At 44.8% G+C, this 27,626-nt stretch overlaps 1 protein-coding gene across 4 annotated transcripts in view; it reads left to right on the top strand.

Moving 5' to 3' along the window:
- The window catches only part of C1PH1orf43 (chromosome 1p C1orf43 homolog), a 203,599-nt gene that overhangs the window by 48,134 nt on the left and 127,839 nt on the right, over window positions 1-27,626 (top strand). For 2 of the 4 annotated variants that reach the window (XM_069651720.1, XM_069651728.1), the window contains one exon: window positions 13,757-13,852. The exons of the other annotated variants lie outside the window; for them this stretch is intronic. In XM_069651720.1, coding sequence (XP_069507821.1) covers window positions 13,757-13,852 — 96 coding nt within the window. The remainder of the gene's footprint in view (window positions 1-13,756; window positions 13,853-27,626) is intronic. 4 annotated transcript variants of the gene reach the window in all.

Genomic DNA, 27,626 nt, shown 5'->3' with positions numbered 1-27,626 from the left:
GTTTCGATCTCAGCAGTTCATCTGGCCGGAGACGACAACGAGACGGCCGATGCTCTGAGCAGGCAGAGCACGATCTCTCACGAGTGGGAGCTGGCTCAGGAGATTCTCCTGGAGATCTTCGCCCTTTGGGGGACCCCTCAAGTGGATCTCTTCGCCTCCAGTGTCAACCGGAAGTGCGAAAGGTTTTGCTCGCGGGAATTTCCTCCAAAAGGAGCCTTAGGAGTCGCGTTCGTGGTGGAGTGGTCATTCCCACTGCTGTACGCGTTTCCTCCAGTCCCCGTCATCCTGCAAGTGTTGCGGAGGTTACAGAGGTTCGGTTCCCGATTGACCCTCATTGCTCCGGCGTGGGCCCGGAGGACGTGGTACCCGGACCTTCTAGACTTGTCCATCTGCCTTCCACGTCGTCTTCCCTACCGAGACGATTTGCTCTCACGGAAGGGGGGGGGGGTCAGGTTCTCCATCCAGAGGTCAGATCCCTCAATCTTCACGCTTGGCTTCTGAAAGGTTGAGGTATAAGGATTGGGACCTCCCTGAAGACGTGATGGAGGTGTTGCTCTCGGCCAGGCGGCCGGCAACAAAGTCTCTGTACCGTTGCCGTTGGAGAAAGTTCTGCGACTGGTGCAGAGTTCAGAATGTGGATCCTTTTGAATGCGACATTCCCATGGTTTTGTCTTTTTTGCTTTCTTTGGCCCACAGGGGCTTGCAAGTGGGGACCATTAAAGGTTACCTGGCGGCGCTGTCCATATTTAAGTGCTCGTCTGAAGAGTGTTCCTATTTTGAGATTCCTTTAATTTCACAGTTTTTGAAAGGGCTCACTAATGTGTTCCCTCCGTCACCTTTTTTCGGTGCCAGGTTGGGATTTGAACCTTGTTCTTAAGTTTCTTATGGGTGCTCCGTTTGAGCCTTTACATTCTTGCCCTTTGAGGCTGTTGACTCTGAAAACTGTGTTTTTGGTTGCGGTTACTTCCGCTCGCAGAGTGAGTGAGTGAGTTACAGGCACTTTCAGTTAAGCCACCCTTCACTGTGTTTCACAAGGACAGGGTTGTCCTTGGAGTTCGTCCTTCTTTTCTTCCGAAGGTGGTTTCGGATTTTCATTTGAGCCAGAAGGTTGTCTTCCGGCGTTCTATCCTCCTCCACATCCTGGTAAGGAAGAGGAGAGGCTCCATGGGCTTGATCCTCGGAGAGCGTTGAGCTTTTATATTTCGCGCATGTCCCGGGTCAGAGTGGACGATCAACTTTTCATTGGTTACGCTGGGAAGCGTTTAGGACGAGCTGTGACGAAACAGACTTTGTCTCGGATTATTTTAGCTATCTCCGAGTGTTACCGCTTGGCGGGTAAGGACCCTCCGGCTGGCTTGCGGGCCCATTCTACCAGAGGAGTGGCTGCGTCTAATGCCCTGCAGAGGGGAGTTCCTATTCGTCACATCTGTGATGCAGCCACCTGGGCTTCAGTACATACTTTTGTACGTCACTTTTCCCTTGATTCCATCAGAGGGCAAGATCTGGCCTTTGGCAAGGCAGTTCTCCATTCCGCAATTTTATTGGGCATGCTAAATTTGTATTCTAAATTCTTTCCCACCTCCTTGCTTGGTACTGCTTTGGGAGTCTGTCATAGATATGGAATACGTCGGAGGACCCAATCCCCTCGAAGAACAAGTTACTTTCTTACCTGGTAACGTTCTTTCGATGGGATGGTCCAACGACGTATTCCATATCGCTCCCTCCCTGCCTTCCCCGCTGCAGAATTTCTTTTGCGATTGCAGCTTGCGTTCCGCAAGGCCTTGTGTGTCTGACTGGCAGAATACTGGTGGCACACGTTCTGGGAAAAAACTATAACTGAGGCTATGGGCGTCGTGCGTCCTACTTATCACATCGGGTGACGTCGGCCGTCGGAGGAGTTCCTCGGGGACGGCGCATCGACGTCATCGACGCAGGACGCAGACGCCAAAGCTTTTCCGAAGCAGCACAGCTGTGGACATTACCTGTCATAGATATGGAATACGTCGTCGGACCATCCCATCGAATAAACGTTACCAGGTAAGAAAGTAACTTGTTCTACTCTTTATTATAGGGTATAAATGAATCCTGTAAAGCGTGTATGTGCATGGAGTATTGAGATGCATAGGAAACCCGAAAAATGAATTGCTAATTTTTTACTCGCATGTCTGGTTTATCTGAAAGTTTACAAACAAAGCTTGTCACGGGCCCATCACCAAACTGTAAATTTCATTTAAGATCAGTTAAAAAAGAAAGTTATTAATTTTAAGAAAATGCTGTTTTGGCCTAATTCATTTTCCCATAGAGAAGTCCACATCTTGCTCCAGCTACCAGCCAAAACCGCGGGACGGAATTGGACCAGGTATCAAACAACTTGGGCGTGAAGCGTTGAATCGATTTACGGGGATGGGGGCGGGGGAGCTTTTCTGTCCAGTAGCTGTTAAAATATTTGATGGAATGTGCCCCCTTCTCCTAAACTTATAGCTATAGCTCCCATGGTGCTTTGCAGCAGAGTGGCTTTTCAGAAATGAAAAAGCCGCAATATTTTGGGGTTCGATGTGAGAGGAGGGAAAAGTATGAAATTACATCGGGTTAGAGGTGGGGAGGGGGAAAGAGGACACCATGTAAAGTTTGGGGAAGGGGTTGGGACTACGAGTGACCAAGTTCAGAGCTCAATCTTGTTTGCATATTCAGGGTTATTTTTCATATTCAGGGTTATTAATTGCATATTCGGGTTATGGTAGAAAACTGGAGCGGGAATGAAAGTGTGCCACATGTATAATAGCCGTGGATATTTTAGCAATATTTGTGGTTATTTGTAGTGCATTGATAATATAGCCGCGGTTATGGGATACAAGTAAAAAAAAAAGATTAATAAAAAAAAATGTGGTGAATCTAGGGGTGCAATATGGCCCTGGCCAGTGAGCACGGAGAACGTGCTTACTGGCCAGGTTCAAAGGCCCTGCCTAATGGGGCGAAAGACATGCACAGCGGCCAACTATTGGGCCCAAAAGAAACATATTGGGGGAACATGTACAGTGGTTAAAGATGTGAAGGCAGGCGCTCTGTTACCAGTCTTTAGCTTCTCCTCCTAATGCACGTTTTCATGACTTCATCAATCTTCAGGGAGGCTGAGTTTCTTTGTTTTTTCAGGCGGTCTGCATTTCTGTTTCTGGTGTGACAAGTTAATTATCTTTGAGGATTCTGGTACTTTTACTTTTCGCACTTGATTTTGCTGGCATGTGACTGGAAACAACTCCCTGCCCTAGACACAAAGTTGCCAGACGGGCTTCATGGGTCACAGGCTTAACGCATAAACTGGCTGTATATGCCCTCTTTCAGACCTCTAGAGGCACAAGCCTGATATGTTGATGACTGTGCTACCACTGATCTTCCAAAGGGACAAGGCTAACATTCCGAGCTTCAACTGGACTGCACATACAATAACACCTAACCAGCCCCTCCTGCCTTCCTGAGAGCACACTAACCTGGTGGGGTGTTTTTTCATTTATTTTCCCTGCTCTTCAAGTGTACCATTTAGGCCTTGAAGATTGCAATGTGTGGGGGTGTTTAACATCCACGTGCCTTTCTGAGCAAAACTACAAATCTGTTAAGAGACAGGCACAGATAATGGGGTATCTCCAGGAGAGGCTATGAAAGCTGTAATGATGTGATGTTTTCCAAATGCTTCATTTCATCTCTGCTTAAGGAAGAGGAGACATTCCACGAAAGCTTGCAAATATGCAAAATAAATGACTTTGTTAGCCTAATTAAGGTATTGAATCATTGTTTTCTTCTAGATCAATATTCTATTCAACTCTTGGCTAACACTGTACACAGAAACTGAAATATATATATATATATATATATATTCCAAAGAGAGGGAAAAAATGATTTCTTCTTTTTTTATTTTTATTGAATATAGTTGAAATTACATCAACTTTTTCAATTCATACGTAGTAAAAATTTCATGAGCATAAAACAAGAAAAAGTAATTCATATTCACGATGGAAAAAACATTCAGATAAATTCATGAGTTGACAAAATATTTTCACGATAGGATAAAATGATTATAGACAAATTTATCATTGTGAAGATAAACAATGTGACACAATTTTCATTCCATGTTCAAGGCCTTTAAAAAATTAATGGTGACAATTCTTATGCTCATGCATGCATTCAGTTGCTGCCAAGGTGGCCCATCTATTTCTCAGGTCAATTTGTGGAAAGTACGCAAAATGATTAACAAAATGAGAACTTCTCAAGCTCGTGAGGGCTGGACAATCCAATATTATATGTTGCAGAGTTTCGACAATCGCTGCATTTTTACAAAACCTACACCAATTGAGGTCCGAAGGGAATTTGCTTCCTTCTTGTTTTAACCTCACGAGTGGGCCAGATGTTGAATCGCAACCATAGGGTAGCAGTTCTAATAGCAGCAGAGGGAGCCAAACGTAAGTAGGAAGCAGCATCTCTATATCGTTTAGGTCCAAATATTGCAGAGTCAAAATCTTTGTAAGTTAAGCATTGAGCTCTAGTGTCAATCCAGTCCATCATATACACTTTCTTCTTTGCTTGCTCCGGGTGAAGCACGAGAAGATCAAGTGATATATCAGCATTCACCATAATTGTTAGAATATTTGTGGACCAGTTTTTTGGAAATACTTCTGATGAGTTAAGTAAATAATTAGAAATGGAAGATAATGTAGAGTTATCACGTGTAGATAGCAAGCATTTACGAAATAAGGCACATAGTCGCCAATTATGTAAGGCCATTAATGAAATTAAACCTAATTCCTAGCGCAACAACACACCAGGGATACACTGTGGTAGATGTAAAATGGCACGCCAGAACTTGGCTTCTAATAAATTGAGAAAGCCTGTGGAAATGATTTGCGTTTCAAGACCATAAAGGATAGTTGCTACAACAATCAACCGTGTTTGACAGATCGCCATAGTTGGCTTCGGTTTGATTTTTTTTCAGATGCAAATCTAATGTAGGACAACCATCAAAAATAAGGCCCAAATAAACATAATTTGGAACCATCTTTCTGGGGATTCCCTCAATTTGCCATTCTAGCAAGTGCTTGCGTAAACCTTTAGGGACAAACGTGACAATCTGTGTGTTACCAGTATTTACTACCAATTCATTTTCTTTAAAGTAGTAACAAAGTGCTGACAGAAGATTGCGTAAGCCACTAGGTGTTTTTGATACTAAGACAAGATCATCCGCGTACCACAAAGCACTAATTTTCACACCATTCAGTTTAGGCGCTTCAGTTATTATTTTGTCAAAGATCCAGCGTACATCATTATTAAAAAAATTAAACAAGGCTGACGCTAAAATACACCCCTGTTTTATCCCTCTAAATGTGAGAACTGGGGATGGTAAGAGGCCCTCTGCATTTAATCTTATGAAGACCTCATTTTCTGAGTGGAGAGCAAAAATAATGTCAACAAGAGTGGAAGGACACCCCGCCTTGATTAATTTATCTATGAGTTTTGGTCTTGATACCGGATCAAAGGCGGAATGAAGATCCACAAACGCAAAATATCTGGGTTGTCTCTTATTCTGTGCTTGTTGTCTTATGGCATTTAAAGTAATTAAATTGACGCCAGTGCCCAAACCAACCACCAAACCAGTTTGTGCTGGATCACATTGACTTGCCGTTGATGAACAGACATTAAAATCTCTGAGCACCAACCTAGAGAATATTTTTCCTGTAGCGTCCAATAATGCTATTGGACGATAGCTTTTGGCATCCATACGGTCACCTTTTTTATAGATCGGAATAATCACAGTTGAACGCCATGATTCTGGAATATTTTTAGTTTGCAAAATGTGGTGAAAAGCATTGTTCAAGATTAACGCCCATTCTTTTATATGCTGTTTGAACATCAAATTCGTGAGCCCGTCAAGGCCTGCCGCTCTTGACGAGGATGATGTTTTAATAAAATCTTGAATGATGTATTGTGTGCAATGCAAGTCCCAACATTTCGCAGAGCTGCTGTTATAATTGTAACACCTCATCTTCGAATCGTCATATAGTGTTGAAAAATGAGTAACCCACACGGATTCAGATACTCCATTAAGTTGCAAGTGAACTTGGGGTGCTGTTACATTTATTCAGCAGTTCCCAGACCAAGGCAGAATTTTTATTACAACAAGCTTCTAGAAAACTTTCACTATCTAATTGATATAATGCAGCTTTTCTTGACTGAACCCAATTTCGATATCTTGAACTAGCAATATTGACGGCTTTAATCTGGACATTCATGGGTAGTTTCCGAAGATTTCTAATCTCTCTTCTATAAGCTTTCTTTCTCACAGAGAGCTAGATCAAACCAATGAACATGTCTCTTAAATGGTTTATTATGGACGGGATATAGATTCGCAAAAGAGCTTAAAACATCTATGTAAGAATCAGCCTTGTGTAACCTCTGACTGCTTAGAATGGCATCATTCAGTGCTAGTAGTTTATCAATGGACCACTTGAAACGATTTCTGCCATTATTGACTGATAAAGTCTGTTTATAACAAAGTGCAGTTTTTGAGCGATTTTCAATTTTGACCGACCAAAAAAGCGCTAGGAGATGGTGATCGCAAGCTGTCTGTTTTACAACAACAAATTTGCTAGTATTCATAAAGATGCTGTTGGACATGAAGATATAATCAATTGTAGATTTTGAAATACCTCTCTCCCAGGTGTTCATTGGAGGGATGTCGCCTGTGATCGCACCATTTGCCATTTTTAAGTCAAGATCTTCAATGAAAGACATCCACCTCGTTACCTCACGATTCTTATTCCTGATATTCGACTCAAAGCAAGAAATGTTCAAATCACCCATTACTAAAATTCCAGAAATGTTGCCTTGAGCAGAAATAAGTTCAAAGAGAAGCTAGAGAGCAGCATAAAAGCTATCATCGATGATGCCCACCGGATTACGATAGAGGTTAATAAGAGCGTATATCTGCGAATTAAAGGAAATCTTAACCAATTACATGAATTTGTTAGGTGGTTGCCAGGGAGAGATTTTAAAACCCTTGTTTGCTTTCACCGCAACTATCAGGCCAGCAGTGGTTCTCCCTTTACCACCTTGTTCTGCTGGAAGAAGTATAAGCTCATGATCATCCCATATGGGGGGGATTTACCAGCCACGTTTCTTGTTAGGCTACTATATCATATGTATTCAACTGATTATTTAATGTCCATTGCAGGTGAGAGGAGCCTCGCGTATTCCAACTAGCAAGTGAAATTTCAATCGGGGGAATGCTTGTTCGTGGTTATGAACGAGAGTTAGCAGAAAGCAAGGAATCTGGAAATGATTCTTGAGTGCAAAAATTGCAGGCGCACAAGGGTTCAGAAGTGGTACCTACAATAGATTCATTGACATCAACCTTCTTAGATTGATGACGTGCTGGATCTTGTGCTAATAGAAAACCAAGATTGAATAAATCCATTCTAGCATTCCATAAAGTATTGCGAACAATTCCAGACTTTATGCATAGTCTAACAATGGAGAGATTCTTGTCACAAAGAAACTCAATTTGATCCAAATCAGTGTAAGCTATAGCATCCAATCCCTCTATGTCCCCAAAGATATTAAGGATACTAGCACGGCATAAGTCATACTTTGGGAACGGCCCATCTCGACACTTCAAAATTAAAGTGTGGAACAAATTGAATTTCTTTGACAATGCAGCACTGGCATCATTTGTATGAGGTTTGGTGCCACCATTACGAGATTCCGAGTTCTTCCTGATGTTTTGTTTTGGAAGATCTTGATTGCGACGACTATTACAAAGAAGTGGTTTGGGATTTGTGCAGGTGTCTGTTCGGGTTTTAAGAAATGGAGCTTCATTTTCAGTGTTGTGATGAGAGTTATGTATATGAGAAGGCTGGTTAATAACATTTGATGCTTCAGGCAATACCTCTGAGATTCTATTCAGTAGATAAGAAGAGTCTACCGCTGCTTTTAATGAGCTTAATCGATCATCAACGCCTGGTGTAGAAATGACAGAAGGAGGTAACTTGACAGCACCTGTAGAGATTACACTACAATGTGTGGTCAATGTCGTTTGTACAGCAGGAGAGGGTTGTCTTATTCGCACATTATCAGGCTTGAATGTTAACAAATGTACCAGCTCATTCAAAGGGTCATATTTAGATGAGTAATTAGGAGCCATTTTAGGAGCAATTTGGGGAGGTGGAGGATTGCACGGCAAAACTTTATTTAAAGGAGGCTCTTTGGCCATAACGGCCATATCATTATTTGTAATTTCATCGCATATATCTATAGAAGCAACAGGGGTGTAGGCAGAAGACTTTGCAGCACCCGAAGGGGGATTCGATTGGGATTGTTTTTTTGTACCACCCAGAACTTTACTATTTCTTTGTGTAGCCTTAGTTGACACAGATCTTGTTTTTCCACTATTTATAGATGTGCGACCAGTTTTTTGTGGATTTTGTTTGGAATTTTACATAAGTACTGAGGCCACCGAGATATTCATAATAGGCATATCTCGTGCTGATTTACGGCTATCATTTAATATCTCTTCAATCTCATGAGTGGATTCTTCTAAAACTGTAGCAAATGTTTGAACAGGTTTAGTGATTTTGATGGGAGAATGAGGTGCAGTTAATAAAGTTTGATCTGAAATAGTGATGCTCAAAGAGGGAATATGAAGCTCATTGTTAGAAGTAAGGCGTTTTGGTGGAATTGGTACACTTAGAGGACCCTTGGGCAAAGGTAAGTCAGTTGTACTCGCAAAAGATGCCAAATCGATCGGATCAGTCAGCGCTCTACCACTTGGTGTTTTCTCATAAAATTTACGAATATCATGTTGAATAGGAGTTCTAATAATTGGTGTTAAAATGATAATTTTCTTAGAAGTACGAGCACGGCTTTTAGACTTATTCTGTAATTTAGAGATATTCTGATTCATAGGAGTTTGTGGGAGACGATCCGATAGATTTAGCATTGAGCATGGAGGGATATCCATGGGATCTCTAGTAATCTCCGAAGGAATACCATGTTTTCAAGGAAAACATGGAATGGTTCGTAAAAGACTATTAAGAATAGGTAGAGCTTTTCCCTTTGAGAATTATACAAAACACACTCGGTTATGTCAAAGCGTTCAAGGTGAAATAGTTTCAAGCAGGCAAAGTCTCTTGGCTGAATATCTGAATTAACGGTGGTAGCTAGATTTGACAGTACCTGAGACGGTATAGGTAAATCACTACCATCCGCCTAACAGCCGCACAACAGCCAGTGGGCTTGACTCCACCGGGCTTAACGCCGCAAGGGTGCCTGCAGGCGAGCTAAATACAGTTCCTGACACGTGATGTGTCACGTGGGCGCTAGCGGGCTCCGCCTCCTCCTGAAGGTGAGCGTGCGCGTAAACTCAGCAAGAGTCCCCAGTGACTCGCAGTGCTGGTAGATGAGAAGAATGAAGCAGGTAAGCAAGTTTTCACAGTTAGACACACTCCGGAAAGGCTATGTCATGCCTTTCTTCTTCTTCCCAGAGAGGATGGCACTCCAAACAATGAAATACTCGCCAGAGTAAAGCTTCGTCCGTTGTTGAACACAAAAAGCAATGGGTTTTCCTTTTAAAAATATCCAGTTTTAATGCGGCATCAACCAAAGTAGAAAATCACACGGTACAACGCGTTTCACAGCTTCCTAGCTGCTTGATCACGTACAAGTGAGTGCTCAGTGACATTGTGTAGATATACCAATTTCCCAACTGTATGGTTCTACAGCCAGTGGTGGTCCCTTTTTTAGTTTTCATTGCTACCAAAACTCAGCCTATTTGAGCTAATAAGTATGGTTGCCATTTTGTAATGGCTATTACGACAGCTTTCATATACACAAAATTGCTAACACGCCTTTATCAGGACAGACATAACCGTGGGAGTGTAATTGTAATTCCCAGCCTTTTTGACACATTCTTATATGCGTTCAGTAGTGCATTGTTAATTATGGCAACCTTGCCGGATTATTCCGCTCCTATTAAAGCGTTGCCTGAGGCGAAAATAACATGAATAAACAATGCAAACACTTCAATTGCAGAGGTTTTTAAAGGCAAATGGTATGTCAACCTTAATGGACCAAAAAGAAAATCTGAACCTTTACAATAAAGTGCATAGTGCTAATAGATTGTAAACAGGTCATAAAGTGCATGAATCAATATATATCGAATGCTAATCAATAAAGTGCATAGTTCTTAGTTTCGCATAACCATTTAAATTGCAAATTTGCATGAGGTTCTCATTTAGCATGGATTCATATAGTGCTTAGTGCAAATGTAATTTCAGTGAGGATATAATAATAAATTGCATAGTGCAAATATAATATATGAGTAAAATTAGCATCTATGTAAACATTAATCAAAACTAGGCCTTCTATATTTAGCTATAGGTAGCAGAATTAACTATTCCTAGAGACCATTCTCATTATGTGTGTACGGGAACCACCACGGAGTAGAAATTTTTTAAATGAATAAAAACACATGTAAGCACCATTAATTGAAAATTCATATAACCACATCCAGACACTACTCACAAAATGATAAAAATCTTGAGAAAGATATAATAAAAAGCATCATACCACCAAGCCTTAGCTTGTATATTTATAAGAAGTCCAGAAAGCTATCAGTTCAGAAATAAACTGAAATTAATGTACACTAATAGCACAAATTATCTCCACAAGACAATAAGAACAATTAAAACCAATCGTTAGTTCTTGATAGACCAACTTCTCAGGTTCCTAAATATGTATACAATTCTTCGTCAAGATTATGGCCTTTGGGTTTTTTTGATTCAAGATCAAAAATAAATCTGGTATCCATTTGGCATAGTGCTAGTTCTCTGTTGCCCCCACGAGGGTTGGCTCGAACATGAGACAATCCAAAGAATCTTAGGCTGTCCAACTTGCTCTCGTGTATGTCTTTAAAGTGGACTGCCATTGGATAAGAAGGGTCAGTTTTTTTATCGCTCTCACATGCTGTAAAAATCAGAGTTTTAATTTGCCGATGGTGCTGCCAATATACCAGTGATTGCAGGAGCATAGGAGAGCATAGACCACAAACTCAGTATTGCATGTAATATGACTGCCCAATTCTACAAGATGCTTTGTTATTGGATGTATGTAGTTTGTTTTGTTCTGAGCGAATTTACATACCTTACATTTCAAGCATTTGAAAAAGCCATTGGTATTTTTGTGTAGCCACGCAGCAGTGTTTTGACTTTCATTTACGGGCAACAAAAAACTGTTAACCAGCGAGTCTTTAATGGATGTGGATTTTCTGAAAGTTATGTTGGCTTTTTCCTTTAGAATCGGTGCTAGAGCGTCATCGGACTGTAAGACATGCCAATGTCGGTGTAGTATCTTTCTTATGACATTGGCATGTGTTCCAAATGTAAGGATAAGTCTTATTACATCATCTTGTTTTTATACTATTCTGTTGATTTATTAGTTGAGAGAAAAGTCCTTCGGTTTAAGTTGCAGGCTTTGGTGTATGCTCTCTCTAAGACTGCTTTCGGATATCTTTGTCTTAAGAATTTCGCCGCTGTAAATTTGCTTTCTTCATCAAAGCTTTCAATTGTACTGCAATTAAGTCTTATTCTCACAAATTCGCCGTATGGAATACTCCACTTTAAAAATGTAGGGTGGTTGCTTGTGGTGAAAAGTGCATAATCGAGCTTGTAGGCTTTCGATATAGTTCGGTCACGATTTCGTGTTAGTTGGTCTTCATCAAGACATCCAGAAAAATTATTTCTTGCCGACTATGAGTTTCAGTAAATTGTAGGTTAAGATTGTTTACATTCAACACAGTTACAAACTCAAGCCAATCTTTTTCTTCACCTTTCCAAAGGATAAAGAGGTCATCAATAAACCTAAGCCATAGAACCACATGGTCAGTGTATCGGTGGTTACCTTCTGTCCATACATGAAACTTCTCCCACCACCCCATTGTCAAGTTTGCGTAGGAAGGGGTAAAGCTTGTGCCCATAGCAGTCCCTCTAAACTGATTATAGAAATTATTATCGAATAGAAAGACATTTTTGGTGAGGCACATTTCTATCATTTCTGTTATCATTTCTCCGTGGGCTAGGTAGTTAAGAGACCTGCCGTCAAGAATATACTTGCACGCTTTTTTCCCATCATTGTGTTGAATAGAGGTGTACAATGAAACGACATCCAATGTGGCAAACATATAATTTTCCTCCCATATTATACCTTCGATCTTGCTGAGGAAATCTTTGGTGTCCCGCAGGTATGATGGTAGCGTGAATACAAGTGGTAATAAGGTCTGATCCACATATTTGGAGATATTTTCGAGGGAAGCTCCATTCAGAGTGACAATGGGTTGGCCTGGGACAATGGGTTGGCCTGGGGGTCGGGTACAGTGTTTATGGACTTTAGGGAGAAAGTATATGGTAGGTATACTTGGGAATTTGTTGAAAAGGAACTTGCAGTCGTCTTCGTCAAGGAGATCCATATCGCACCATTTCTTGAGCAAAGCCTCCACTTTGAGTTTTATTTCCTCTGGGGTTGATTTCCAATCGCTCATAACAATAAACATCCCGCAGTTGTCTGTATGCTTCCTTTATATACTCTGTGCGATTTTGAATAACCACATTCGTGCCTTTGTCAGAGGCTTTGATGACAATGCTTTTGACACTTTGTAAATCTTTATGGATTTGTCTTTCTTTAGAGGAGAAGTTAGATTTAATTTTAGTTTTTTGTAGTCTTGCTTTCTGAAGATCATGGATCACTAAATCTTGAAAGGCTTCGATTTCTCCCCCCCCCCCCCGGTTGGAGTAGGGGATTGAACCTTCATTTGGCCTTTAATTTCCTGTTTATCGACCAATCTGTATCTAAATTTAGCATTTCCAGAGAGATCTCAGCAGACACTGCCTCCACATTCCCTAAGGATTCCAATTCCACCAAATTTAATAAGGTGTCTAGATCCTCGATGGCGACAGATGTTTTTCCTTGTGGAGTGATTTTGATTGTTTCTTTTGGTGGATTCAACAGAGAATGTTTTTAATCTAATTTTCCGCATGTACTTAAAGAAGTCAATCCTTGTCTCTGCATAGTCGTAAGGAAATGTTGGACAGAAGTTAAATCCATACTGGAGGACATTGGTTTGGTCCTGACTAAGTACATAATCTGACAAATTGATGATGCTGTTATCCATGCTGTTTGTATTTATTTTGCCTTCTTGTTGCCAGAGCGTGTTCTCGAATTGCCCTCTGACTCTGAGTTGCTTGTTCCTTTGTCCCCTCCTGGTTTTCTTTTTCCTCCACATCCTGATGGTTTTCCTCGTCCTTTGCCTGTGTACTTCTTTCGGTTGTTTCGGCCGTCTAGGCCCAGCATCCTCATTTCGTCTAAAAAATATATTTATTTGGAGACGTTTTCAGTTTCACTGGTGGGTGTCTGATTCTGATGTGGTGGCTGCCTCACTGGATGTGGCTATCATTGTTGGTTCATTGTTCTGGATGTTTTTGTTGGACAAATTTTTCCTCAGATGGTTGAATCTGCGAGCAAAGGTGTATACTCTTCCCTTTTCATAATCCTCTTTGTCGCGAAGGAATTTCCTTTGTTTCCGTTGTTTGATGTCTTCCTCGTAGGTTTTGAGGCTGTCTTCAATATTGGATTTCAGTTTAGTACCCTCTTCGCTTGCAGTTATTAGGGATAGTTGCTCGTTGATTTCTTCCATTTTTTCCAATGTTTTTTCTTTCTTTTTTAGCATATTTAATGAGAATATTAAGGAACTGTCCTGAGCATGCATTAGTGGAGTCGCCCCATTCTCTCAACATTTCGGGATCTTGTTCATCAAAAGACGGTGAGGTCAAAATTCTGAGACCATGTGGTATTCTTCCCACATCCACATAATTTTGGAGTGAGTGTTCTTCCCACCACTTTTTTTTTCTGCAATTTTTACAGTGTTTTAAGTAAACTAATTTCATTTTTTTTCCACGATGCTGGTTTCTGCGGTGTTTTTGGTGGGTATGCTTGCATGCAATGTTTCACAAAATAGTGATTGTGCCTGTTCGCATTGTGCTCTTTCTCTTTCTGACTGTGATGCATTTTTTACTTCAAAAAATGTACTGGATAGGATTGCTTTTGTATATGAATATGTGGACCTGTAATACAAACTAACCTGACGAAATTCTGGCGTTCGTACTCACTGTTCACACAACATCAACTTTGTGTGGTTAACTACAGATACACGTACGAACCAAAATGCAAGGGACTTTGGGGAGCAATTAGAAAAACCTACCGATGTGTGTGTGTGTGTGTGTGTGTGTGTGTATATATATATATATATATATATATATATATATCAAAATGTAATTATGGTGCCATAGCAAACCCAAAAATGTAATTGCTGATTTTAGCTGATATTTGCAAACCAAAAGTATGTCACAGCGCTCCCCCAACCCCAGACTGAACATTTTGGACATTTTGGGAAAGATTAGTAAACAAATGAAAGTTTATTAAATTAACAAAAAACACTGTTTTCAGCCTACTCCCATTCCTTTGCCCATGCGGAAAGTCACAATATCTGTGCAGCACAAACAGCTGGGCATAATTGGACCAGGTACGAAACTGGACACGAAGCGTTGACTCTATTTCCAGGAGAGGTCTGGGGCTATTCTTTCCAGTAATCGAAGTGATAGCCTATTTCTTTTGCCGAGACAAGAATGGATCATAGTTTACGTTAAAGATGGTTGGTTAATTTGCCACTTTGTATTTAATAGGCTGAATCACTTGTTATAGTTTGGATGGGAGGACGAGCGGGGGAGAGGTTGGGCTGTGTTGATATTGACTTGGAATGTCTGTTCAAAACTTTAATAAAAACTGAAGTTAAAAAAAAATATATATTTGACGGAAAAGGGGGGCACAAAATGATAGCTATATTGCCCATGGTGCTTCGCAGAGAGACTTTTCAGAAATGAACATTCTGCAAAAAGGAGACGTTTTTCAAAAATGAAAATGCTATTTTAAAAAATAGTTTGTGATGTGAGAGAACCACGGTTATAATTGGTATAACCACCGTTGGCCAAAAACAAAAGTGGAAAAAATGTCATTTGGAGGAGGAAAAGGATGAAATGGCATCAGGCTAGAGATGGGGAAGGGGAAAGATGACGCCATTGTAAATTGGGGGTGTGGAGAGCTGGCGACCATGTTCAGAGTTATGCTGGTCATGACTTCCCACATCTGCAGAATTTCAAGGGTTTTGTTGCATTCAATGTTAACTAAGATTTTTTTTCTGTGAATTTCTAGTTTTCAGTTCAACCATCATTTTGTTTACGGGCCTTCCGCCATGGCATTTGGCCGTGTCCACTGTACATGTTCCCCAATATGTTTCTTTGGGATCCACTAGGTGGCTTTTAAATGTCTTGTCACTTCTCCCCAAAAGGGAGCCCTTCCCCGTGAGGCTTGGGGGGGGGGGGGGGGGGTGAGCCTGCTGCGCAACAGTCCCCTTAGGGGTGGCGACAAGCGGGCCCTCACTGGGAGAGACCCCCCTTCTTGGGGACAAGGACTCCTGTTCAATCAAGGAACTCCCTAAGCGCCTCAATGAAAAGTCCATAATATCTTCAGGATTTCATGGGAACCATCTCCGCCAGGTCAATGTTTGTTATTGCATCATCACAGAATTCAACAAACGGGGAAAAGAGTCTGCAAGACATGAAGATTACTCAGTGGTTGGAAGCTTACCATTCTGGGCTGAAGAAAATCGAGCGAGTAATAGAGTGCTCCATGAATATATGAATGACTTGACGTATACCCTGGGGAAGACCCAGCACTTTTGACTAAAAAGTAAAGAGGGACCAACGTACAGTGTTGGTGGAGCCTGGGAGTTTGAAAGCTGTTGACTGAGAAACAGGGGGAGCCCGGAAGGTCCTCAGTCGAGAGGATGCTGGTAATCGAGAAGGGAAGGAGGCACGAAGAGCACAAACCCAATCGTGGATGCCCAATAGAAATGCAGGTGGTGACGTGACCCAGAATGGACAGTCTGTTCCGCAAACACAGCGACCTTGAGAGAACAGGCTCTAAGGAAGGAAGGAAGGAAGGAAGGAAGGAAGGAAGGAAGGAAGGAAGGAAGGAAGGAAGGAAGGAAGGAAGGAAGGAAGGAAGGAAGGAAGGAAGGAAGGAAGGAAGGAAGGAAGGAAGGAAGGAAGGAAGGAAGGAAGGAAGGAAGGAAGGAAGGAAGGAAGGAAGGAAGGAAGGAAGGAAGGAAGGAAGGAAGGAAGGAAGGAAGGAAGGAAGGAAGGAAGGAAGGAAGGAAGGAAGGAAGGAAGGAAGGAAGGAAGGAAGGAAGGAAGGAAGGAAGGAAGGAAGGAAGGAAGGAAGGAAGGAAGGAAGGAAGGAAGGAAGGAAGGAAGGAAGGAAGGAAGGAAGGAAGGAAGGAAGGAAGGAAGGAAGGAAGGAAGGAAGGAAGGAAGGAAGGAAGGAAGGAAGGAAGGAAGGAAGGAAGGAAGGAAGGAAGGAAGGAAGGAAGGAAGGAAGGAAGGAAGGAAGGAAGGAAGGAAGGAAGGAAGGAAGGAAGGAAGGAAGGAAGGAAGGAAGGAAGGAAGGAAGGAAGGAAGGAAGGAAGGAAGGAAGGAAGGAAGGAAGGAAGGAAGGAAGGAAGGAAGGAAGGAAGGAAGGAAGGAAGGAAGGAAGGAAGGAAGGAAGGAAGGAAGGATGGATTTGGGGAAACCTGAGGAAGCCTGATCCAACGTGAAGACCCAGTGACTCCGACCCGGCAGTATTAAGCTAACTAGAGCAGCGGTAGACCCGGGAGGGGTGCAGAGCAGTAAGAAGACCACAGGTCTCCTCATACTTATTCCAGTGGTTGTGAATACCTTAAAGAAAGTTGAGAATATAGAAAGACTCGGTGCACTCATCCTAGTTAAAGTGAACATCATTAAAACAGGAAAGGACAGTTTGAAGCTCAAGTCAGTCAGTTTATCAAGAGGTTGATAATCAAACTGAGTGTGGAAAGTAGTAAAGAGACACTGCAAGAGTCCCAAAGCAATAGGGGTGAAAACCCTTTCTTGAACAGTCAAAGAACTGTATCTAATGTGCAAAAGCGGAGAGCTTGGAACTGGTTCTTGTAATCGCAAAACTATTTGAAGATAGAATTTTGAAGCTAGACAAGCCTGTCCAGACAAAGGAAGTCATTGTCCTGGACTTCTTTTCTTTTGATGTTTTGAATAGTGATGGGGTCAGCATAGGTTAGTATTTGGACGGAGGACAGACTGTTGATTTGGACTTCACCCTAGTTAATTTTGTGTTGGGTTGGGGAAACCCCTTTTTGTTAGACTAGTTGAGCCTTTTTTCTAAAGTAGTGTTTGTTTGTGGGTTTGTATGTGGCGTTCTGTGGGGACGTAAATCCTCATGAAGGGTGAGGTCTGGTGCAATGAATTTTGTATGGAATTTTCTTTATTTCATTGCTGAAATGCAACTATTTCTGTCTCATCCCATTCCCGAGATAATTAATATTTTTGGTTTTTCAGCATTACATTTTGTGGTGTTACGGCATCTACAGGTCATTTGTAGAAAGTGCTCCTCATCGTGCATCGAAGCTGAAACATGATCAACACCCGATTAATTTCCATCACAAAAGTTTGTAAAGGACAGGTACTTCACCCTCATGACATCAAATGGAATTTTGCTACAATTTGAAGATGACATAGTTGAATCAGTTAATTTGAATCAGGTTTCATGTTTAACAAAAATACTTTTCTTCTGTATTCTCTTTTCATTAATGCTTTAATCCCACAAATATATTTTTACTAAAATGCCACAAAAAAAGAGAGCAGTATTTAATCCCTGAAACAAAGAATCGAAAGCTGAAAGTTGATCAACATTTTAAAGGAAGACCTCCAGACCATGAAGGTGATAGAATTCAACATGCCTTCAGACAGAACAATGAAAGTGCTTAAGAACCTGAAGCAAGATTTACTAATCAGAGAATTAGTGCTGCTAAACAACAAAGGAATGAAACTGTTGAAGAAACTCGAGCAAATCTTACCGATCAGACATTTAATAATCTGAGAATTAAAATCCCAGGGCAAAGCCAGGTAGTTAAGCTAATTATTTAAATAAAACTTGCCAAGAATGCCACCACTTTGGCCGCCTCCTTCTGACCTACCATATGTCACACTAGCTGAAGGCCCTTGCTAGTGGGCCCGATAGAAATGTATAGTGGCCATGGCTAAAGACCATGGCTAGTGGCCTGTTAGTGTTTTAAAGTATACAGTGGCTGTGCTCACTGGCCCGAGCCAAGGGCCCTTCCTAATGGTCCCAAAAGACATGTATAGTGGCCACGGCCACCTAGTGGGTCCAGAACAAACATTGGTGGAACATGTACAGTGGATCTGACCAAAGGCCGTGGCCACTGGCCATGGGCAATGGGCTGTTAAAAAAAAAAAAATGGTTTGACAAAACCCTTGCAGTTCACTGAAAAGAACCTTGGTTAAGTTGCACAGATTTAACTCAACAAAACCCTTCAAATTCAGAGGATGTGGGAATTCATGAGCGCTTAATTATGCGCGGTTCTGTTGCCAAGCCCAAATATTATAAGGTAAGGGATTCACAATGGCATTATGGGGGAAATCATTGGGAGCGTGTTGAGTTAAGCTGGTCATGACTTCCAACATCTGTTGAATTCCTATGGTGTTTCCAGTGGAAAGAAACAATATATATGCATGTACATAGGCACCAGCATACATCTAAGAGCAGACAGAACATTTCTAAGCCATTGTTTGTGGACACTCTTCTCTTTCTGTAGCAGCCGTGGGTGGAACAGTGGTTGATTACAGGAGATCTGCATGAGCAGGCGAACAGACGCAAGGATTGTATCCACCATCACTTTTGCCCATGTGGGATGCAGCATCAGAGGATGCAGTTTCCGACAGGGCAGGTAGGTGGGTATTAATCCTCTAGTTCCATGGTTGTTAACCTCCATGTATTTCGCGACGTGCTTCTCTGCACCCACAAGCCTGTATTTGTATTTATTTGTGACTTCTGTAGCGCTTAACGCCAACGCGCTGAACGGAAACTCGCTTCACAGCACAATGAAATGAAGGTTTCAAAACTACTACAAAAAGGTATTCATGGTTGTCGTTCTAAGTGAAGAAGATGGGTCTTAAAACTAGTACGAAATAGAGAGTAAGAGGTAATAGAACAAAGACATAGGGGAAGAGCATTCCAGTGAGAGTAAAACAGCGGAATCGTGATTGGTCACAGGGTGGGGGACAGCAAACTGATAATAGAAATTGAGACTGAGAATGAAGATCACGTGCAGGAAAATAAAAGGAGATGAGAAGAAAAATGAGGGGCAAGGCCATAGAGCTATTTAACCCATTAACTATAGAGGGTTTTACCTAGCAATGATGAACCCTTATTTGGAGATTTTGATATGTTGCATTCAATCCCTTGTAAAGCTGGAACCCAGCCCAGCTAGAGCTCCAGGCTGGACTTTGGGACGGTCAACCCACATGAGACAGGTGCCCAAGGCCAGAGGCATCCCCTCTGACCATCCTGGGGCTCTGGCTGGGCTGCATTACAGCATTTCTTTCCGGGAAGGCATGGGGACCGTGCCGGGGCTCCCTGGGACTGCTACATGGCTTGGGGATGGTCACCCACATGGGGAAACGAATGTCTAAGGCCTGGGACATCTCCCCTAACAGGCCTGGAGTTCTGGCTGGGCTGTGTTACAGCGTTTCTCTCCGTGGAGGGATTGGCATGCTGCTGGAGAAAAGCTGTATCGCAGTCCAGCCAGAACTCCAGGATGGTTGAGGGTGATGTCCCTGGCCTTGGGTGGCTGTCTCCCATGTGGGTTGACCTTCCCAAAGTTCAGCGGCAGTCCCAGGGAGCCCCTGGAAGGGTCCCCAGCCCTCCCTGGAGGAAAAAGCTGTAATGCAGCCAGCTATCTGTAAAACCTTTCGAGGGGATTGGGTCCTCCGACGTATTACATATCTATGACAGTAATCGACTCAGCTGTGCTGCTTCGGAAAATCTTTCTACATCCTGCGTCGATGACGTCGATAGGCCGTCCTCGGGGACCTCCTCCAATGGCCGACGTCACCGGATGTTATAAGTAGGACGCACACCGCCCGTAGCCTCAGTTCTGTTTTTTCCGCGCACGTGTTCGCTTCGGAGATGTCGGCGCGCCTCGACTCTTTGGAGTCCCTGTTCTTTCGGTTCTTCAAACCTGTTCGTTTTGTGAAGTAAACTATCGAGATGTCTTCTCTTCTTCCACCTCGCGTCCGGGCTTCAAGAAGTGTGGGGACTGTGGGTCCAAGATGTCAGTGACGGACTCGCACAACGCCTGCCTCTGGTGCCACGGGGAGGCCCACAATATAGATGATTGTGTCGACTGCCAGTCGATTACATCCAAGGCCTTGCGTGAACATAAGAAGAAGCTGTCGGTCGGTAAGGTGTCAAAGCCCCGGAAGGTGAGGTCCACTGGGCTTTGGGCGGACGATTCAAGGGGCGACTCTCCGCATCGTAAGTCTAGGGGATCTCGGTCCAAGAGTGGGTCCCGCCACTCCTCTGCCTCTTCGAGGCACTCTCGGAAGCGCCATCATCGGTCGCCTTCCTCATCCGAAGACTCCGCCCGTCGGAGGGTTTCTTATCCCACCAAGCGTTCCTCTCCGGATGAATGGGCTTCCTTCGGGAAGAAAATGTTGGCGATTCTTGAGTCGCAGGGCTCCGGTCCGTCCGTGCCTCCGAGAGGGGTCGGCCGTGACCATACTAGAGACACCGCTCGTACGCCTTTGGGCTCGGGTGGTCGGCACGATTCCTGGGAGAGGTCCCGCTCGGACAAGGGGAATCGTTCTAGTCGGCCCCGTTCCAGGTCCCGGTCCTCGATGCCCTCGAAACCGCGTGAACCTGTGAAGTCTTCGAAGAAGACATCGACTCCTGTGGTGCCGAGGTCATCCACGGACTCTCTCCAGGTCCCGCCTCCGAGGAAGTCGTCAACGTCATTGATGCCGAGGCTGTCGAGAGACCCGCTCGGGGCTCCGGCCTCGAGGCCTGTGTCGAAGCCATCGGTGCTGTCGGCGTCACGCTCGACGCTGATTCCCTCGACGCCTTTCGAGGCTGTGGTGTCGACGGTACCCCGCAGCATGGGGGAACCCCCTAGAAAGGCTCTGGCCAAGGCAAAACATGTCTTTCTCCTTATTCAATGCCCACCTTCTAGCCTATGGAGTAAATTTCCGAGGTGGAAGAGGGTTCTGAAGATGGGTTGGTTCCTGACACGGTACCAGATAAGATTCTTTCTGGTCATAGCCAGATTGAGGACCTGCGTCAGTCACTGCATGACGCCAGTGGTCTGGACACCTCTCCGGAGGTGGAGTTCTGTAGGCCTGAGCCTGGCACCGATGCGAGTCATCGTACCGCGCCTTATGTCGAGGGTCACAGCCTACTTGGGGTGGTCAGCGCCCCAGTTGATTTTGTGCAGGATGACCTGACGGATATCCTCGACCAAGGTCCACCCACTGACCCGTTACTGCCATTCCATATGGCTCTGCAGAGAAGGGTGGCAGTGGCTTGGACTGCTCCGGAGAGTCTCCCGGCAGTGGGCAAGTCTTTGCCGCGAAAATACAGCCCAGCCAGTAGTGACCCCTGCTACTTGACCACGCACCCCACTGCGGAGAGTTTGGTGCAGGTGGCTACGGCCCCAGCAAAGCAGGCATTGTATCCTACCATCCCTCCTGATGGGGACGACAAGCGTTTTGATGGGTGGGCGAAGAAAGTGTTTTCTTCAGGGGGTATGGCTCGTCAGGAGGCCAACTCCGTATGTGCCTTGTCACGTTTCACGCACACTTTGTGGAACTGCATTTCCTTAGCGGTTGAACATATTCCCGAAGGGGACAAACGGGATGTTTTTCTTGCTATTATTCAGGATGGCAAGGATGCCATGTGTGAGTCCGTTCAGTCGGGTTTGGACATGGCAGACTGTGTCAGCCGCTCCATGGCGGCGAGCACCGTAATACGCACGTTTGCGTGGTTGAGGGAGTCTGGGTTTCCTCCTGATGTGCAAGCCAGACTCCTCAACATGCCCTTTGATGGTGAACATCTTTTTGGCAGCAAGGCTGAAGAGAGCCTTGAGAGGTTGCAGACCTCCAAAGCTGCAGGGGAGTCGTTGGGCGCTGCAGTCCGCTAACCTCCGCCTTTTCGTCCTAAGGGATAGCAATGGAAGGGAGGTTCCTTTCGTTATTACTCATCCTTTAGTAAAGCGAGAGGAGCTGCAAGTTAAAGGGGCAACCGTAGAAGTGCCAGAGGTGGAAAACGAGGTGCCAAGGCCGCGCAAGCAGTTGCCTCTTTGCCCTCAGGCAACGCCGCAGCCGCTTCTGCTCAGTCATGAGGCCCATTCTTCGCCGGTTGGGGGACGGCTGGCACAGCATCTTGTAGAATGGCGTGCCATTACTTCAGATGTGTGGGTTCTGGAGATCATAGCCCACGGCTACTGTCTTCCTTTTTTACGGCAGAGGCCTCACGACAATCCACCAGGGAATCTCTCTTTGAAGATTCTGGATCCGCTCCTTGCGCAGGAAATTCAATCCCTGCTTGAGAAAGGTGTCGTAGTGCTGGTGCCTGTAGCGGAGAGGAACAAGGGTTGGTATTCCCCTTATTTTTTGATTTTGAAGAAAGACAGGGGATTGAGACCCATCATGGTCTTGCGCGGTTTGAACAAACTCCTGTGGAAGGACCAGTTCAAGATGGTTACTCTCTCTCTCAAGTCCTCCAGGCCCTTCAACTTCAGGACTGGTTGGTGTCTCTCGACCTCAAGGACGCTTATTTTCATGTGCCGATCCCTCCCAAGCACAAGTACCTGAGGTTCGCGGTTGGCGACTCCCACTTTCAGTTTTGGGTCCTGCCGATCGGATTGACCTCCGCCCTGAGAGTCTTCACCAAGCTCGTGGTGGTGGCAGCGTATCTCAGGAAAGAGGGGGGGATTCACGTCTACCCCTACCTGGAGGATTGGTTGGTCATGGCACGCTCTCCCGAGCAAGTCCTGGATCATCTGTCCGTCACCTGCCACTCCCTTCACAAGCTGGGCTTCTCCCTCAACTTACAGAAGTCCCACTTGACGCCAACTCGGAGGCTCCAGTACATCGGAGCAGTGCTCGACACGTCCCTGGGGCAGTGTTTTCCTCCCCAGGTGAGGGCTCGCCACATTCAGCAGATGGTGCACAAGTTTCAACATGCCCAGAGTCTCCCAGCGTTCGAGTTCTTGAGGTTGCTCGGCCTCCTGCATTCTTCTGGTGCCAGAGGCCAGGTTACGGATGGGCTCTCAAGCTCCAGTGGTCTCAGTCCTCCGGCAGGATGTCGGACCCTGTTCAGGTGCCGCCCTCGGTCGGCCAGGACCTTCTGTGGTAGACCGACAAAGGCAATCTGATGGGGGAGTGGGGGGCTCTGTTTTGGCTACCCTGGCCGGAGGTGACAATCGTGACGGACGCATCCCTCACGGGATGGGGAGCTCATGCCAACGAGTTGACAGTCAGTGGTCGTTGATATGGAGTCTGGACTCCGACGGAGACCAATCTGTTGGAGCTGAGGGCCGTCAGGCTTGCCCTGAAGGCTTTTCTGCCGACTGTTCGAGGAAAGAATCTCCTGATTCTGACGGACTACACAGTGGCCATACACTACCTCAACAAAAAGGGGGGAGCAGGGTCACTTCCTCTGTGCATGGAGGCGATGCAGCTCCGGTTCTGGGCCATCCAGTAGGAAGTTTTGATCTCGGCAGTCCATCTGGCCGGAGACGAAAACGAGACAGCGGACGCTCTGAGCAGGCAGAGTGCGATCTCTCACGAGTGGGAGTTGGCTCAGGGGATTCTCCTGGAGATCTTTGCCCTTTGGGGGACCCCTCAAGTGGTTCTCTTCGCTCCAGTGTCAACCGGAAGTGCGAAAGGTTCTGCTTGCGGGAATTTCCTCCAAGAGGAGCCTTAGGAGACGTGTTCTTGGTGGAGGGGTCATTCCCACTGCTGTAGGCGTTTCCTCCAGTCCCCTTCATCCCGCAAGTGCTGCGGAGGTTACGGAGGTTCGGTTCCCGGATGATCCTCATTGCTCTGCCCTGGGCCAGGAGGACGTGGTACCCGGACCTTCTCAAATTGTCCATCTTCCCTACCGAGACGATCTGCTCTCACGGGAGGGGGGTCGGGTTCCCCATCCAGAGGTCAGATCCCTCAACCTTCACGCTTGGCTTCTGAAAGGTTAAGGTATAAGGATTGGGACCTCCCTGAAGACGTGATGGAAGTGTTGCTTTCGGCCAGATGGCCGGCAACAAAGTCCCTGTACTGTTGCCGTTGGAGAAAGTTCCGTGGCATTCCTTTGGTTCTGTCTTTTTTGCTTTCTTTGGCCTGCAAATGGGTACCGTTAAAGGTTACCTGGCGGCGCTGTCTATATTTAAGCGCTCGTCTGAAGAGTGTTCCTATTTTAAAATCCCTTTAATTTCTCAGTTTCTGAAAGGGCTCAATAACGTTCCAGGTGCCCGGTTGGGATCTGAACCTGGTTCTCAAGTTCCTAATGGGTGCTCCCTTTGAGCCTTTGCAATCTTGTCCTTTGAGACTGTTAACCAGTAAAACTGCATTTGTAGTTGTGGTCACTTCCGCTCGCAGAGTGAGTCAGTTACAGGCACTTTCAGTTAAGCCACCCTTCACTGTGTTTCATAAGGACAGGGTTGTCCTTCGAGTTTGTCCTTCCTTTCTTCCGAAGGTGCTGTCAGAATTTTATTTCGGCCAGAAGGTTATTCTTCCGGCATTCGATCCTCCTCCGCATCCTGGTAAGGAAGAGGAGAGGCTCCATAGTCTGTAGCCTAGGAGAGCTTTAAGCTTTTATATTTCACGCATGTCCCGGGTCAGAGTGGACGATCAACTCTTTATTGGTTACGCTGGAAGGCGTTTGGGACAAGCTGTTACTAAGCAGACTTTGTCTCGTTGGATTATCTTGGCAATTTCTGAATGTTACCGCTTGGCGGGTAAAGGACCCTCCGGTAGGCTTGCAAGCCCATTCTACCAGGGGGATGGCTGCCTCTACTGCCCTGCAGAGGGGTGTTCCTATTCGTAACATCTGTGATGCAGCCACCTGGGCTTCGGTCCATACTTTTGTACGTCACTACTCCCTCGATTCTATCCGTGGGCAGGATCTGGCCTTTGGCAAGGCGGTCCTTTACTCTGCAAGTTGATTGGGCATTCTAAATTTGTATATTCTAAATTCTTTTCCCACCTCCTTACATTGGTACTGCTTTGGGAGTCTGTCATAGACATTGAATACGTCTGAGGACCCAATCCCCTCGAAGAACAAGTTACTCTTACCTGGTAACGTTCTTTCAATGGGATGGTCCGACGCATTCCATATCGCTACCTCCCTCCCTGCCTACCCCGCTACAGAATTTCTTATGCGATTGCAGCTTACGTTTCCGCAAGGCTTTCTGTGGTCATACTGGCAGAAGATGGGTGCCACACGTTCTGGTAAAAAACTACAACTGAGGCTACGGGCGTCATGCGTCGTACTTATAACATCCGGTGACGTCGGCCATCAGAGGAGGTCCATAACAAAGCAAATGCTTCTATTGTAAAAAAAAAAAATTTAAAACCGGTACACGAAATAAAAAAAACATTCATTATCTGTGGTCAGACCAGCAAAACCAAATCCTAACGATCTGGCTTTTGTCACTGCCCCCCTCCCTTTTAAGCCATCCCTGGCGGTCTAATGACCCTCAATACCACCCCAACTCCCAGTAAAAACACATTTGCCCCTTCCTAGTTGCCAATCTGCCCCAAGGGAGGGCTAAATTACATGCCCCGTCCATTTGGGGCAGGATGGGGAGAGTGCCACCCCTTTCATCTGACAATCTGCCCAAAGGGTGAACCACACAACACCCCCCTCCCCCACCATTTTGGATAGGAGAGGGAGAAGGCTGCCCCACTTTCAAATAAAAAAAAAATCCTTGGTGGTCTAGTGATCTCGTCCCTCCTGCCCCCCCCCCGCACTCCACAGTAACCCTTCAACTTTGTTTAAAACATTTTGGGGGGCTTTGCCCCTTTCCTAGGGGCAGGTGGACATATTAGTGTACCCATCTGCCCCCAAGGAGGGCAAACAGTAATGTTCCATGCAAGGGGGGGGCCGGAGGGGGAGAGGACCGCTTAGATACTAAAATAAAAATGGATCCCTGATGGTTTGGTGGTGTTGCTGGACACGGACCAATCGATCCGCGCCCAGCAACACTTCAAAGAAGGCGTCATTGGAAAGGGGAGAGTGTCCCCTTTCCAACAACACCTCCCTCGATCAAAATGGCATAGAAATGCTGGCGATCGAAAGGGGGGAGTACGCACCTTCCATTTCACTGCCACAGCCGGAAATGGCTGCAGCGGTAAAATTTACAATCAGTCTCACGTTGCGCGTATTATGCACGCTGATGTGAAACCGAAGGAAATCCAACCGCGGGGTCGTGAGGAGGAACCTCCTCCTTGCATAGCCTGGGGGTTGGATTTCGGGTTTGTGTGATCGCTGCTGTGCAGCGATCACACAAACCCATGTGCTTAAAAGTACAAGGTATCTCATCTTCTGCACTGCAAACGAATTGGTGATGATGAGATGCCTCATCCTTGGCACTTAATGGATTAAAGATGAGAGAGAGAGAAAGTAAAATTTGAGACGAGTGAAACGAAAGCCAGCCAAGAGAAGACAATGGCACAAGGGAAAGAAGGTAAAGGAGTTGAATAGAAGCATTGAAAACAGATTTTAAAGGGGTCAAGCGAGAGACTGGGTGCCCAAAGAGTGTGACCGAGCAATAGAATAATCGTGAAAAGATGAGTGAAGATATCTAAAGGTTGGTGGCATCAAACTTAAGAAAAGGACAAGATTTGCAACTATTCAATGGATGATGGTGACAAGCATGTGAAGTAGTAAAGATGTGATGAGAAAAGGATAAATCGGGATCGGGATAAAGACCAAGATTATGAGCAGAAGATGAAATGGGTAGTTGAGAAGGAGTAAATGAGACAAACGAGGGAGGAGAATCTTCTATTTCTGTGATCCTTATCTTCAGTGTACTTTGTGACCTGCTTCTCTGCACTCACAAGCCTGTACACGTTTATTATTTTCATGATGCACAGGTACCGGACCCCTTGAAATTTAGTAGACGTTTGGTAATGCCCATTACCATGCAAGCATCCAGAAAGGCAGTGCTCTTAAACCAGGCAGTGATTTTATTTGATAAGTAGTCTGCAGCAGATGTACGTTCTGGCAGACAAACTGTCATTGAAGCAAGCTCAAGTACCAAAATCTCTATTTTAAGGGAGTTGGAGAAATATCAAAAAAAGGAGATCTCAAAATGGTTGGATGAGCACTCTGGGCAAAACTATTTAGATGTGGGGGCATCCCTAGACATTTGCGCATCATAATTGCCCCATCACTTGAAGATCAGGATCAGGCAATGTTACAAGAGTGGGGAGATGCTATCGATGAGTGTTCAGAAAAGTTCTTAGAAATATGCTAAAACAGACAGGGCTACCATTTGAAAATGAATAGCAGCCATTGAACTACAATTAAAGGCCATTACTGTGACTGACAAAGGGAATAAACTCAGGCAAATCATTGACGCAAGTCTGGTG

This window comes from Ambystoma mexicanum, chromosome 1p (genome assembly GCF_040938575.1).
Source record: "Ambystoma mexicanum isolate Mex_15411 chromosome 1p, UKY_AmexF1_1, whole genome shotgun sequence".
NCBI classification, from domain to species: Eukaryota; Metazoa; Chordata; class Amphibia; order Caudata; family Ambystomatidae; genus Ambystoma; species Ambystoma mexicanum.
The sequence above is the reverse complement of the archived record's forward strand: the minus strand, read 5'-3'. Positions and strand labels throughout refer to the sequence as shown.